The sequence below is a fragment of the Lithobates pipiens genome, unplaced genomic scaffold (assembly GCF_037356315.1).
Source record: "Lithobates pipiens isolate NorthernLeopardFrog02 unplaced genomic scaffold, aLitPip1_a1.2 Scaffold_19, whole genome shotgun sequence".
Taxonomy (NCBI): domain Eukaryota; kingdom Metazoa; phylum Chordata; class Amphibia; order Anura; family Ranidae; genus Lithobates; species Lithobates pipiens.
The window spans coordinates 404,833,959-404,850,590 of NW_027507764.1; the positions used below are offsets into that span (position 1 = coordinate 404,833,959).

General features: G+C 42.6%; 1 protein-coding gene across 7 annotated transcripts in view; it reads left to right on the forward strand.

Moving 5' to 3' along the window:
• The first annotated feature begins 379 nt into the window (after positions 1-379).
• The window catches only part of PIEZO2 (piezo type mechanosensitive ion channel component 2), a 503,501-nt gene continuing 487,248 nt past the window's right edge, over positions 380-16,632 (forward strand). For 6 of the 7 annotated variants that reach the window (XM_077492435.1, XM_077492439.1, XM_077492438.1 and 3 more), the window contains exon 1: positions 2,899-3,472. In XM_077492435.1, coding sequence (XP_077348561.1) covers positions 3,409-3,472 — 64 coding nt within the window. In that variant the 5' untranslated portion in view covers positions 2,899-3,408. Of the gene's footprint in view, positions 1,064-2,898; positions 3,473-16,632 lie in introns of those variants that run through there. The other variant, XM_077492436.1, reaches the window with a different exon arrangement.

Genomic DNA, 16,632 nt, shown 5'->3' on the forward strand with positions numbered 1-16,632 from the left:
CGTGAAAAGCAGGGGGAGACAGGGACTGAAAGGAATGGCTTAGTGGTCTTTGTAAAATACTGTTGTTGGAAATCTATGTTGGTTTTCAGGTTTAGACCTTGGTAACTTTGATAAATATTTCCCAGTGTATGTAATCATACCCTTATTTTTGTGGATATACGCATTTGCCACTTGAGAATCTATATGTGTCAGGTTTCTTGAAAAAAAAAATAGAAAAATACACAACAAGCTGACTTCAAGGCTAATGTACAACCTCCAATATTTCCCTCCATGGGATTGGAAGGTATTGTTCAGGTCTTTACTTCTTACTGGTTCCTGGATGTACTTGCATAAGGCGGGGCCTGGAAACTTTCATTGAGGTGGTGTAGTGTGGCACAGAGAGCAGCCTGTAAAGCCAGAGGACTGAAGTGTGATAAGGAGGGGCTTGTTTATTCCAAAAATCCAGCACAGTAAGCCAGTGACACTGCAGCATCCCTTAAAGCCTTGTGAACAGCCTCCACCTCTTGGACTGCAAAGAGACACAGCAGCTTCTAGGATGAATCTTCCCATCCCTTTGTCATCCAGTGCTGGCTCCTCTTGGGGATAATTTTTGGAGAGGGTCTGATATTTCTGTCTGGGTCCTGGATCCCATAGCATGTTTGGAATATAAGAAAAATCATTCTACAGACACAAATTAGACTCTGTACCTTCATTTATCAGAGAACTCTCACAGTCCTGTTATGGGAAACCATGATTGATCCCTTCACTGAGCAGAGAAATAGAACCTTCTCCAAGCACAACATTCTGCAAGGGTATAGCACAAAGGACCCTACTCTGCCTAGGATTTGATGCTCTGGGAATGCAAGGACACTGCTAACAGCTTGCTTCTGAGCGATGCTAACCTGAGTACTCTCTGCCCTTGGGTGGACATAGAGGTTATGGGAATTCAATAGCTAGTGCGCAGTGCTTTTTGCTTGCTTTTTCATTGTGAATAGAATTTTATACCAAGTTCCTGAAGTGATGGCATCAGAAGTTGTATGTGGACTCGTCTTCAGATTGCTTCTCCCACTATGCCTGGTTGTTGGTGAGTAATTCTGTTCATTAGCATAACTACACCCTGAAGAGTACCAACAGGGCCAACTGCCTGTACATTTTATTGTTGCATGGTTTAGTTTGACTTTATAAGCCTCAAATCACAAGGATAAAGACTTTTTATTTTAAGTCATGTAACTGTAATTTTCATATTACGGAAAATATGTTAACCATTTGAATTACCTATAATAATTAAGGATGAGAAGACAAAAGTCCAAGTTCATAATTTCACCAGTGACTGTTTGGGTAGACAAAACCATATGGGTTACTTACTAGAGCCAACTGTGCCTCTCAAGGGGGAAATGCTGAAAGTGTAATAATAATAATACTTATAATAACAGAAGTTTGAAGAGACAAAACCATTTGAGTAACTAAAGCAAAATGAGCCTCCCTGGCGATACTGGAAGTTTAATAATAATAATGATAGAAGTTTAGGTAATCAAAACCACTTGGGTAACTATAGCCAACTGTGCCTCTCAGTTGTAATGCTTGAAGTGTAATAATAATAATAATAATAATAATAATAATAATAGAAGTTTGGGTAATCAAAACCACCTGGCTAACTATATCCAACTGTGCTTCTTAGTGGGAATAATTGAAGTGTAATAGTAATAAAAATAATAATAATAATAATAAAATATAATAATAAAAAAACAGAAGTTTGTGTAATCAAAACCACCTGAGTAACTACAGCTAACTGTGCTTCTTAATGTGAATGCTTGAAGTGTAATAATAATTATAATTAAAATAACAGAAGTTTGGGTAATCAAAACCACCTGGGTAACTATAACCAACTGTGCCTCTCAGTGGGAATGCTTGAAGTGTAGTAATAATAATAATAATAATAATAGAAGTTTGGGTAGTCAAAACCACCTGGGTAACTATAGCCAACTGTGCCTCTCAGTTGGAATGCTTAAAGTGTAATAATAATAATAATAGAACTTTGGGTAGTCAAAACCACCTGGCTAACCATAGCCAACTGTGCCTCTTAGTGGGAATGATTGAAGTGTAATAATAATAATAATAATAATAATAATAATAATAATAATAATAATAATAACAGAAGTTTGGGTAATCAAAACCACCTGGGTAACGATCACTAAATGTGCCTCTCAGGGGGAATGATTGAAGTGTAATAATAAAAAAGAAATGTAATGATTATAACATTAATCATAATAACTGTAATAATATTAATCATGATAATATAAGTTTGGGTAGACAAATCCATCTGGGTAACTGTAGTCAAATGTGCCTTCTAGGGTGGAAATGATGGAAGTGTAGCAGTAAGAATAATACTATTAATAATAAAAATACTAGAATAGTATTAGTAATAATAATAATAGTAATAATTAATAATGGAGATGTAGTTATACAAAACTGCCTGGGTGACAACTGTGCCTCCTGGGGGGAGGGGTATGCTGAAAGTGTAATAATAACAACAACAATAATATTAACTATTGCATTACTTATAAAAAAAAAAACTATAATAGAAATAATAATCATCATCATAATAAATAATGTGGGTAGACAAAACTGCCTAGGTAACTATAGAAAAATGTGCCTCCCAGGGGGTAAAAGCTGGAAGTGTAATAATAACAACAGCAATAATAATAATACAAATAAAGTGTAATAATATCAACAATAATAATAATAATAATAATAATAATAATAATAATAATAATAAAAAAGTGTAATAATAATAATAATAACGTGTAATAATAATAATACAAATGAAGTGTAATAATAATAATAATGAGAAGAATGGCCCTGCTTGTCTCACCATGCCAGTTGTTTTTGCTTCTGGTTCTCATACTGACAATGGTACAGACTAGGGAAGGGAAGCTCTTGACTCCCATCAGAGTAAAGTTAATGTATACACCATATGCAGTTGCAGAGTACGATCGAGGCAGAAGGGGTTAAAGTTGGGAGGTGGGACTGAGCTGGCCCTGACAGTCTGGGAGGAAAGGGGTCAGGACAGCAGAGCGGATCTGTACACCTTGGGGGGAGCAGAGCTTGGGCGCTCGGTGGGCACAGGAGGGGGAGCTCCGCTGTCCAGGTGCGGGACTCATGCTTCGGACAGCCGGGAGAGCCAGGCTGCGGGCACACGTTGCGATCTGTCTGGTGGCACGGGGTGCGATCTGTGTGGCACGGGGTGCGATCTGTGGGCTGGGACTGGCTGAGCAATGTTGGATCGGAGAGGAGACAGAGTGTGAAAAGTTTCGGGGGTCATGTTCCCTGCCTCCCCCCTGCTGATCGCACCTATGCCTTGGCTGGGGATGGGACTGGCAGCACAGTAGGTGCCTTCTCTCCTCCGACCCGTTGGATCTCACAGAAGTCATGGCATCGGAGGTGGTGTGTGGGCTCATCTTCAGATTCCTGCTCCCAGCCTGCCTTCTTGTGGGTGAGTGATCCTATAGATTGTATAGTGTTCATGTCATAGTTAGCGATCATTAAATAACTTTTCTCTGTCCTGCAGCTCTTCTTTTACCTTGATCAGCTCTTATGTGATCTGTTATATTTAGATCCATTTTGAGATCTATCCAGATGATTTAATATCCATAACATCCCCATCACTGGGATCAGTTTATTGAGGTCAGTTTTGGGATTAGTTTAGTGAGGTCAGTTTATGATGTCATGTTAGTATGTATCTTTTCCCAAACCATCGCCTTCATTCATTGCTGTAAATAAGTGCAATGTGTTGGGCACAGACCATAACGCCCTAGCCAGACCCAGGGCAAGTATTTACAATAGGCTGTTGTAGTCACATAAGGTGTCAGATCTATATGTACACATTACTTGTGTCACTTATCTAAAATGCTACTTTGTTTGCTGTGCAGCCAGATCAGCTAAAGGAACAAGTGGCCTCCTATCATATGAAATGTCATTATTTTCGGGTGACACTTTTTTTTTGCAGTGTCATTGAACAGTATGACATGACACCTTGCTTTTTTTGACACTTCTAGGTGTTGTGTCCTGCTCAGGATTGTATGTCACTGCATGTCAGTCAGTGTAACAACTTCCATCACAGTTTAGACACTAAAAAAGTGAATAAATGGATCCAGACAAGTGATTAGCAATCATCCTCAGGAACATTAATATTTCAGAGAACACTCTCAATTGTTCTAGGATGTGAAGGCTGTAATGTTCCTCTACCCTAGTGCACAATAGAGAGCTATGGAATATTCAGCGGAGGCTTGACTAATTGCTTTCCTTGTTTTATTGTGGAACAACACTTTATATAACCATATACTCAATGCAAAATTAATTTTCCAAAATAATGTTACCAAGCAGTTATGTGTTTGGCAAAGCCAAGGGTGAATCCCCAAAAAAAGGTTTTCATTCCGGCTAAATTTAGCACGCTAGGACAGAGGTATGGCTTTTGGAGGTGCCAGAAACGGAATAAAGTAAAGCCAAATTAATTCCTGTTCTGTAAACACTTGCTTTCCCCAATGCTTTCATTGCTGCAATAATCTATATGCTATACAGGCATACCCCACTTTTAAGTACACAATGGGGTTTATTTACTAAAGCTGAAAAGTGCAAAATCAGGCTCCCTTCTGCATAGAAACCAATGAGCTTCTAGCCCCAGCTTGTTCAATTAAGCTTTGGTAATAAAACCTGGAAGCTCATTGGTTTCTATGCAGAAGGGAGTCTGATTTTTCACTTTCCAGTTTTAGTAAATAAACCCCATTGTGTACTTAAATGTGGGGTATGCCTGTGTTATAGATATTGTAGATTTGCAAAATGTCTTAGATCATATTCCATAGTAAGATTATGAGGGCATTTAATTAAAAAGGGCAAATGTCCCCCTTTACACGACTGGATGAATGAATCTTCAAGCCATGGAGTAAACCAAACCCCCAAAATCCCTAGAAAGGTCATAAAATTTTACAATCTTTGTGCGGTAGCTGAAGGGCTAACAGGTTGTAAGCTCCTTTGTCCAGGATAGTTTTTGTTACTTTTGTATGTGAATTTTCTTTTGTTTTGAACAACAGCGTTTACAAAGCTGATTCAAAGCTGTTAAATTTGTTGTTGAATTATGGACACAAGACAATATCATGGTGAATTATTAATACAGAGTAATTTTGGTAACTGGGAGTGCTATTCTTCTGCTTTGTAAAAAAAAAAAACAAAAAAAAAAAAAACGCACGCTGAGATCAACATCTGTATTGTCGCTTCAGGCTATGTGTGGTCAGCCGGTTTCTGGTTTTGCATGATGACTGCAAGCTTTCAGCCAGACTGAGGGGTACATTTAACTGAACAGCAGCTGCAGACTTCCTAAGTTCATTCTTATTTGTCTGGTGTATTTTTACCAAACAGACTTCCGTACAAGGGTCACTGAGGATCTTTGGTGTACATAAGGGGAGAATGAAATTTTTAAACATCTTTGCAGTATCAAAATATTTTTCAGGACTTGTGATCAGATGTGCTAACGAACTCAATAACCCTGCATGTGGATTGAACGTGGGCCATTGGCACTGCTTTCAGCTGCTTAAGAGCTGCATGTGCCAGCTAGTCGGTTGTGCTGGGACTTCTGGCTCTTCAGCATCTGGATAGCAGCCGTTTGGCCATTACTACTTTTGATGACCAGCTTCTCTTTCCTGCCTTAAGTTAAAAGCCGTTTAACTGTCTGAAGTATTCCAAGGACAAATGCCTATCTATAGTCCTTCCTCCATCGTTATTTGAAATCCTGCAAAATGCATTAGCAGATGGATAGGTCAAATAAAAGTTTCTTTACTAAAACATTGATTTTTTTGCATGCTTCCTTTATACCAATTAAGCCAATTCTAGTGTAAAACGCAAACCGGTAAAGATAATTTGGAGTGGGGGGGGGGGGGGGTTAATGACCATCTATAGAATTTAGCAGGTGATCTTGATAGACAGAGAACCTATCTTCAAGTACATTTTAATAGCTACATGGTAAAGTACATTTAATAAAAGCATTATATTTACACATCAATGTTATTGAGTATAGTGGATGCTTTGTGTGAGCTTACTAGATCTACGTTAGGCAAACATAGTTTACAATAACATGACACATTACCAAGTTAAACATGAGCCATGTCAAATATTTGTATCCATACTTATTGCACTATATTAACACAATTACAAGTCTAATACAGTATCAAGCAAGTAGCGTAATTTGATTTCCAGCATTGTTAGGCTATTATAACATTAGTGTCAGGACTGTGGATAAAAGCATTAACAATTCCTGTACATCTAAAGGCACTTCTGAAAGGTTCAAGGTGAGCTAAAAAGTAATAAACACTTTTTAAATATTAATATATCATGCAGGAAGCAACAGAAAAAATGCAGTATTGACTTCAAGAACATTTTTATATACATTTAAGGGGTGCCAACTAAAACTTACGGTACTGTATAGATACATTGATATATGGTACTGCTCTATTAGAAGATAAGTGCTCTATAAACAACAGGAATTGCAGGATTTTGACAATGGGTTTTTCCACATTGAGTTTATGCACCAGAAAAAAGCAAATCTTTATCCTGATTCTAAAGGCCATTGAAGGTCACAAAAGGAGTGCCATTGTTGGCAACCTGGGATCTCTTCATCATATTAAAACCCTTTATGGCCAGGACTATTTTGTGTCCAGAATGATTTTGGTCAGAGGATGTAAGCTTTCTGGTGTATAATTTTGAATGTATATCATAGTATCATTTAGATAAATACTGCATTGCTAAAATATCACTATCAATTGCCAGTGATCACTAGCTGGGAGTCAATAGGTTTGGATCCCAACCCCTTCACTGTGACAGTGGCAGCTAGTAGTAGCCTGCTCATACTAAGTGTGCACTTGTGTATACATTTATGTACTGATAAATGGATCACATGTGTAGAAAAGGACATTTATCTACTGGACTTCTTCTACGTCTTGGTGATTACCATTATGTCTTAAAAGGACAGTTATCCACTGGACTTCTTCTACATCTTGGTGATTACCATTATGTCTTAAAGCAGGGGTTTCCAAACTGCTGCCCGAGGGCCAGATTCAACCTTTTGCTAGCCTTTATCTGGCCCTTGGGGCACTATTCTTACCAATGATATGAGACAATATTCCTCCCACTACACCAACATTTGGGCACTATATCTATATATATACTGATGTTGTGATACAATTACTCCCTTTAATACCAATGATGGGGCACTACTCTTCCTCCTGACCACAAATCCTGAGGTCATGTGTATTCTAACTGATGCTGGGCACAAGACACTTTTCCACCCTCACTGGCCACAATCCGCTCCCCGCTAAAGTCTAAAGACCAGAAAACTATTCCTTTTGTTGGAAAAGTTTGTAGACCCCTGTCTTATAGGATCAGTCCACCAAAACGTGCTGTTTAAGTAATAGTTGGAGCATCATGGGTTGATGCAACCCCTGACTTGTTATATCTTTATACTCCAACTGTGAGATTTCTCTGCCATAATCCCTGACTCTGTTCCTGTTGACCTGGGAGTATGTGGTGTTCCCAGATGTCATGTTGGATTTCCAAGTTATTAAAAAAATGCAACAGGAAGAGTGTAAATTCCTTTGAATGGCCACAGTAGGTGTGCAGACCCTGGAATTCAAGTGCAGAGACCACACCAAGGAAGACCTTGAGGGGTGGAAGAAATTGTCAGGTGATTTAACTTCCCAGCATTTACCAAAAATGGAAACATCAGCTTTGGGTGCACTGAAATATAATTACATCGAATTAAGAAGAGAGGGATTGGTTATATTTTCCTGTAATCCCCCAAAATTGGCAGGTATAAAAGGGTGATTGGTAATGATCAGAAACACTGTCATATCATCCAGGAAATTAGCAAAATGATGTATACGTGTATGTGAGACATTGTGTACTTGAGTCACCCCATCTTGGCTGCAGTCATTTAATGGTGGCAATCATTCAGTGGATGACATTTCTCACTGAGCCTTCTATGATAACTTTGCATTTGCGGAATGTTTATTTTCATACCACAATAGCCTCATATTTGAGGAAATGCACATTTAGTGAGAAGATAAGAGATGTCAATTAAGGCTAGGTCACTGTTCGTTTAATGGCCCAGTCATGCTTTTCCAGGACCTTTTCTATTTATATAATTTGTTTTCATTTAATGCAATACACCATTTTTCCATGCTACTATAGACGTACAATTACTTAATGTCTTCAAAAAGGGCTTTTCAGCTGAAAACGTAAACTGATATCGAATGACAACAATATACATATCCGTTAGCCTGAAATGAGAAAATGTATGATACATGAGCAGACTCACTCTAAGAAAAACATCACATAAATATAACATATTTACTATTTTCTGTGAGTACATCTAAATATAGAACCCAAGAAAGCGGCGTCTGATCTTCTGGTCCTTCCCTGCACTCTGCATTATGTTAAATGCAACATTCTAGGCTGATGCTTTAAGCTCAGTGTGTATATATTCTAATGATTCATATCTAAAAATGTGACGGTTTATTTCTATGGGGAAAGTGCAATGGTCAAAATGCATTCACCCATAGAAACCACTCAGAAAATATCATCATCATCAGTGAATACTATAAACTAATACAAAGTGAAATTGGACTGACTGGCATTTATTAGTGTACTGTTCACATTATCATTGCTCTTTGTAGTGCCTTGTTAAATAAACTTGACGTCAAGCTGTTTACGTTTTGCGATTCATATTCAGGGTTATGATTGTTCAGCTGCTGTATCTAATTTTCTTACATTTCTGATTAGATGGATCATTGCATTTAGAATAAATGCGAAAATATACATACATAAAGTGATAGATACTGCCTTGTGAATGCTATTCCTCAGCAAGCTCAGATGATATCAATTGTTAATAAGAATTAAAACTTAAAAATGGTAAAAAATAAAAACAGGTTTCATGCATGCAGGGACTGCTATAAGGATTTATTTATATAGGTAAGAGCTTACAGTTGAATGTCCTACTGCAGAAGTACTGAATTCAACATTCACACAAGGGCTAGTTTGGTCTGAAGTCAGCAAATCTTAAGTAAGGAAATTTTCAGGCACAGAAACTTAAAGGGACTCATTTCCAAATCCAGGGTTAATCTTTGGATGTTGGGTACAGTTAGCAAATGTGCTGATAAATATAAGCAAAATCCCCTTGGAACATGGAGAAATTGTGCATGATCAGGAATGACATGGACTGCATGAACTTTAAGGCAAGAAGGGTAACAGAGGAACTGTTTTTGGGATAGATGACTAATGCAGAAAGTAACTCAGTCTGCCCTCCCTGCAACAATCAATCTTTGTGCAGTCACATTTACATAAGCCAGCACATAGAAATATTTTGTAGCCGCATAACTGTTACTGTCACAGTATTTTATATAGGATAAATGTTACGCACTTCTCTTTCCAAATATGAACACATTATTTATTCACTCATTCATACATTCCTGTAGGTTTTGCATTGTCGAACCACCTATATTGTTATGAGATGATGTACATGTAGACAGAGGCTTCCTGAAACATCTGCTGCTCTCCTTCAAATATTTGTCTGGCCGGTGTATTGTGTTGGTGCCTGCAGCTGATAGTAGTTGGTTAGAAGTCTCCGCCTTCCCATAAGTCAGGGTGCAGCTTCAAGATAACACTGCAAGGCAGATTGCCATATGGATATTGTTACCGAAAACAGAAAATGTATTGCTGAAAAATTCTGAAACTGTGCCTCTTAGCAGTATTGATAAAACTTTCACTATAATAGTTCATATTTTTTGTATGGATTTAGATGGAATAGATATAGATGGGGGAATTGAAGGCAAATGAAGGGTAATTTAAGCATACGCTACCAGTTAAGTATTATTATTACTATTTTTTTACAGGATTTATATTGCGCTGGGAGTTTACGCAGCACTTTACAAGATTAGGGCAGACAGTACAATTACAATACAATTCAATACAGGGGGAATCAGAGAGCCCTGCTCGTTAGAGCTTACAATCTAGGAGGGAGGGTCAAATTATACAAAAGGGTAATAGCTGTGGGGGATGAGCTATTGGAGAAAATAGTGCAGTTGTTAGATGGAGGCAGGATAGGCTTATCCACTTTTTATCCTAAAAGTGGATACATTTGGAGACAGTCTGACAGATTGGGGTAGCAAATTCCAGAGGATGGTCGAAGCTCGGGAGAAGTCCTGGAGGCGGACATGGGAGGAGGTGATGAGGGAGCTAGAGAGCAGGAGGTCTTTGGAGGAAGGAAGAGGGTGATTAGGTTGGTATTTTGAGACTAGGCTAGTGATGTAACTGGGGGCAGAGTTGTGGATGGCTTTGTAACTTATTGTTAGTATTTTGAATTGAATTTGTTGGGCAAATGGCAGTCAATGGAGGGATTGGCAGAGAGGGGTAGCAGACATTGCGCGGTTTGTAAGGTGGATGAGTCTGGCAGCAGCATTCATGATGGACTGAAGGGGGGATAGTCTATTTAAAGGTAAGCCAATGAGGAGGGAATTGCAGTAGTCAAGGCGAGAGATAACCAGGGAGTGAATCAGGAGCTTTGTGGTTTTATTGGTTAGAAAGGGACGTATGTTGTGGAGGTTGAAGCGGCAAGCTTTGGAAAGTGATTGGATGTGGGGGCGAAAGGAGATTTCAGAGTCCAGGATAACATCTAGCACGCTGACATTTAGGGATGGGTGGATGGTTGTGCCATTGCTCTTGACAGATAAGTCAGGGGAAGAGGCACATGGGGGAGGAAATATCATAAGTTTGGTTTTAGACAAGTTGAGTTTGAGGAAGTGGTGTGACATCCATACAGATATTTCTGTTAGTAAGCTAGTGATGCGTGAGGAGACTGATTGAGTGAGTTGAGGGGTGGAGAGATAGATTTGCGTGTCGTCAGCATAGAAATAATATTGAAAGCCACGAAAGGCTATCAGCTGACCCAGGGAAGAGGTGTAGATTGAAAATAAAAGTGGTCCAACAACAGAACCTTGGGGGACCCCGAGGGAGAAAGGAAAAGGAATGGGGGAAGTAGAATTGTAAGTGACACTGAAGGTGCGTTGGGATAGGTAGGATGAGAGCCACTGAAGAGCACAGTCACGGAGACCAAGGGAGGAAAGTTTTTTTTGAGGAGGGAGTGGTCAACCGTGTCAAAGGTAGCTGAAAGGTCCAGAAGTAGGAGTACAGAATAGTGCCCGTTGTTTTAGTTTAGGGTTAGGTTATTTGGGTGTGGTGGTGTTGTAGCACAGAATATCACTGGATATACTGTATACTTACATAGCAGCAAACATAGAGCTGTACTCTGATTAAAACACATATGTTTAATTGTATAAATAATATATGCTTTTCTTTAAAGCAAATGTAAAAATATTATTCTTTAAAATTGCATCCCAAAAGAAACAACTAGAATCTGGCCTAGGTGCATGAGCCCCACACATCCTGTAACATAACATCTGACAGGCCAACATTGGTTCTTCAAGTCTGTAAAGTATTACTTTAATCAGTTCCAAAGTCAAGTGATACTGCCATCGTTCAGCTGGCACCATACGGTGCCTACGCCTAGCTTGACCCTTGACATTGCCGCTCTTGTCTCCAATCTGATGTTTGTGCTTCTTTAAATTCTTGGCTTTTCTAAATTAGGTATGCAGTGGGGTTGATTTACTAAAACTGAAGAATGCAAAATCTGGTGGAGCTCTGTAAAGAAACCAATCAGGTTTAATTATTTATTTATTTTTTTGTGAAAGCTTAACTGAACAAGCTGAAGTTAGAAGCTGATTGGCTACCATCCACAGCTATACCAGATTGCACTATCTAGTTTTAGTAACTCAATCCCTGTATATGCAGATACACCATTCCATTCCATATTTTCCATCATATTGAAAAGTTGGCCTGGCAGGAGCTTGCTTGGGCCCATTGTGGGAGCTCAGGAGTAGTATGCTGGTGTACCCCATAACTTGTATTTTTATGATGGCTTCAGTGACAGATTAGGAAAGTAGGTGGTGCTGTTACTGCATCTCATGCTGCCTGCTGGTACCTAACTTAGATGGCATCGATTACAGGTAAAATTTAGATTAAGTTCCTTTTTTTTTCAATATGACTAATAAATAGTGATGGACGAACTTCCGACGGGACGTTTCGCGAACGCGAAATGCGAACGGACCCAAACGTTCGCGAAACCGAACGTTCGCCGCGGGCCCCATTGACTTCAATGGGAGGCGAACTTTGCAAACCTTCATGTCGAATTTGCGGCCACGTGGTAATTATTAGGGGGTAAAACGTAGTCCCACCATCTGGACAATGACATAATACATGTATGAGGTGAATTTGGGATCGATAACTACAAGCATTTTTATTTTATTTGGGAAATTGTTCTAACAATTCAGGACTATGGAGCTAATGAAGGCAATGGAGGAGAGGGAAGGTCAGGGACCAGGGTAGGCAAAGAAGAGGGTGCAGGAGATGATCACCAGCAGCGTGACATACCGGAATGACACATGCACCGTGATAGAGGCATCTGACAGCAGCACCGTAATACAGAGCACTGACAGCAGCACCGTGACATACAGCGCTGACAGCAGCACCGTGACATACAGCGCTGACAGCAGCACCGTGACATACAGCGCTGACAGCAGCACCGTGACATACAGCGCTGACAGCAGCACCGTGACATACAGCGCTGACAGCAGCACCGTGACATACAGCGCTGACAGCAGCACCGTGACATACAGCGCTGACAGCAGCACCGTGACATACAGCGCTGACAGCAGCACCGTGACATACAGCGCTGACAGCAGCACCGTGACATACAGCGCTGACAGCAGCACCGTGACATACAGCGCTGACAGCAGCACCGTGACATACAGCGCTGACAGCAGCACCGTGACATACAGCACTGACAGCAGCACCGTAAGCAGCCCCAGGAGGAAGTCAGCACAGCACAGGGATGGTGTGATCCCCTCATAATAAGAACCCCCAGGAGGAAGTCAGCACAGCACAGGGATAGTGTGATCCCTTCATAATAAGAACCCCCAGGAGGAAGTCAGCACAGCACAGGGATATCATAAGCAGCCCCAGTAGAAATATGACACCGCTCAACCTCTTCAAAGAGGAGGGTAGGGGCATATAGTACGGTGTGCTTTTTTGGGTCAAGGAAGTGAGCCAAATGAATTAAGAAGGTCTGTGTGCTTGATTAAAAAAATAGTTTATAGACATATACATGGTCTACTGGTCACATGTGTTGAATTCCTCCGAGATCCATGCCTCATTCATTTTTAGAAATGTGAGGTAGTTAACACTGTCGTGAGCTAGGCGAGTACGCTTATCGGTCACAATCCCCCCTGCTGCGCTGAACGTCCTTTCGGACAGGACACTGGATGAGGGGCAAGCCAACAGTTCGATTGCAAATTGGGCAAGCTCTGGCCAGAGGTCAAGCCTGCCCACCCAGTAGTCTAGGGGTTCATCACTCCTCAGAGCGTCCACATCGGCCGTTAACCCAATGTAGTCGGACACCTGACGGTCTAGGCGTTCCCTGATGCTGGATCCGGATGACACCTGTCGATGGGTCGGCTGAAAGAATGACCTCATATCCGAAGTCACCAACACATCTTCAAACCGGCCTCTTCTTGCAGGCGCTGTTGGATTGGTACCCGCAAATCCTTCTCTGGGAGTGGGAATTGCTCCTCTGCCAGCGCACGCAAAAGCAGAATGCAGCATTTCTCGAAGCAAGGCCTGGAAGTGCTGCATTCTGACAGCCCTCTGCGACGGCGGTAACATTTCCGCCATTTTGTGTTTGTACCGGGGGTCTAAGTACGTTGCCACCCAGTACTGGTCCTTGACCCTCATGCTTTTTATACGGGGGTCCCTATTAAAACACTGGAGCATGAAGGCCCCCATTTGCACTAAAGTGGAAGCGGTGTGGTGGCCTGGCTCCTGCTCATCATCCAGGATAATGTCGTCCTCTTCATTCTCCTCTCCCCATCCTCGCACAACAGGGATCCCAGAAAGGTTTAAAGCATGCTCTTCTTGCTCCTGCTCATCCGCCCCGGCACCATCCTCCTCTGACTCCTCATCAGACTCCTGTTGTTGACTTGTCTCAGATAGAGTAGCCCCCCCTGGGAATTCATCCAGCATTGCGACTTCCTCATCTTCCCGCTCCTGCTCCTCCACAGCCTGATCAATGACACGACGCAATGCACGCTCCAGAAAGAAGGCATAAGGTACCATGTCACTGATGGCGCCATGGCTGCGACTGACCAGTTTGGTGATCTCCTCAAATGGCCGCAGAAGTCTGCATGTGTCGCGCATGAGCAGCCACTGGCGCGGTGAAAAAAAACCCAGCTCCCCAGAACCGTTTCTTTCGCAGAGTTCATACAGGTAGACGTTAACTGCACGTTTCTGCTGGAGCAGCCTATCAAGCATATAGAAGGTTGAGTTCCATCGCGTCGGGCAATCGCAAATAAGACGTCTGACCGGCAGATGGTGTCGCCGCTGAATGTCAGCAAGGCGAGCCATGGCCGTGTAAGATCTTCTGAAATGGGCCGAGATTTTCCTTGCCTGCCGCAAGATGTCCTGGACCCCAGGGTATTTGACAAGGAATCGCTGCACGACCAAGTTTAAGACGTGTGCCATGCACGGCACGTGCGTGATTTTGCCCTGTTTCAATGCGCTAAGCAGATTGGCACCGTTGTCACACACCACTTTACCAACTGTCAAATTGAGCGGTGTTAGCCACTCATCTGCCTGTGAACGCAAAGCTGAAAGGAGTGCCGGGCCAGTGTGGCTCTTTGCTTCCAGGCACAACAGACGCAGCACGGCATGGCAACGTCTCACCTGGCATGTGGAATAGGTTCTGGGGAGCTTGGGCGGTGCAGTGGAAGAGACGCTAGCAGCGGAAAAGGAGGAGGCAGCTGAGGAGGAGAGGGAGGAGGATGGAGTAGGAGGAGGAGAAGAAGAGTCAGGCCTGCATGCAATCCGTGGCGGTAAAACCAAATCTACACGGGTGCCACGGGTTACATGCTTGACGGCCGTCAGAAGGTTCACCCAGTGGGCAGTAAAACTGATATACCTTCCCTGCCCGTGTTTGCTAGACCACGTGTCTGTGGTCAGATGTATCTTGGCACCGACACTGTGTGCCAGAGATACATTCACTTGCCGCTGAACATGGCCATATAGCTCTGGGATGCCCTTCTGTGAGAAATACTTCCTTCCTGGGACCTTCCATTGTGGTGTTCCAATGGCCACAAATTTGCGAAAGGCCTCCGAGTCCACCAGTTTATATGGCAGTAGTTGGCGGGCTATGAGTTCTGACAAGCCAGCCGCCAACCGTTGGGCAAGAGGGTTATCCGGCGTCATCATTTTTTTACGCTCAAACATTAGGCCCACGGAAGCCTGCCTTTTTGCAGAAAAATGTGAGCTTGGCGTGATGGAAGGTGGAGTGGAGGACAATTGTGAGGAGAGAGGAGAAGGAGAAGTAGAAGACGAGGCTGGACGGTGAGAGCCTGCAGTGTGGCTTTGTGTGTTCCGTTGCTCCCACTGGGCTCGGTGATGGCTGCTCATGTGCCTTCTTAAGGCGGTCGTCCCTAGGTGAGTATTGGGCTTACCGCGACTAACGCGTTGACTGCAAAGATTGCAGATGGCAACGCTATTGTCAGCAGCGGACACGTTAAAAAAAGCCCACACTGCGGAGCCATGTGCCGGTGTCCTGGGAGCGCCAGATGTGACCGTACATGGTCGATGACTCGCTCCTGATACATTTGCAGTCTGCTTTGTCCCTGCTGTGCAATGTAAGTCATTGCTGCTTCTCCTCCCTATCTGCTGGTCCATATCTCCCTCTGAACTCCCCTCCTCTTCCTCTCTTGTGGGCACCCACGTGACATCACTAGACACGTCATCATCAACGTCACCTTCCCCACCGCTATAAGTAGAGATCTCGGAGTAGGCAGCAACACCGGGGACCAACCTCCTCCTTGGGCTGATCTGGGTACTGGCGTCAGACTGCTGAGTAGCGCTTGTTGCTACCTCCTCTTCCTGATCCAATACCAAGAGTGGCTGCGCATCAGAAATGTCCTCTTGATATGGATCGGAAAATAATTCCAGTGACTCAAGCGGAAGGTATGTGGTGGTGGTGGTGGTGGTCGTGTTGTTGGTGGTAGTGTCTTTGGGGGTGCACATAGCAGAGAGTGAAGAAGAGGGTGCAGATCGAGAGGATGAGGAGGGTGCAGAAGAGTAAGGCTGAGCGAGCCACTCAACCAAGTCTGGTGCATCCTTTAAAGTAATTGAACGCACCTTCTGCAACTTCCCACTTTGGCTCAAGCCTGTTGCTCCTGCCCTACCCCTACCACCCCTGCGGAAGGGCCTGCCTCTTCCTCTGCCTGTCATTTTTTAAATGACCCTGTGACAAAACTCTTAGTCCCTATACCGATGAAGGACTGCTGCAGTATAGGGCAGCGGTCAGCAGTGGTGCACGTCAACCCTATCTATTGTGGACCGATAGCGGTCCTTACAGAACAGCAGACTGTACCGCACTCAAGCCTATGTACCGTAGCACCCTATACCAAGTTACCAGTCCTTATAAGAACTTTTGTGGACCAAGCAGGTTGTGTATTAGTG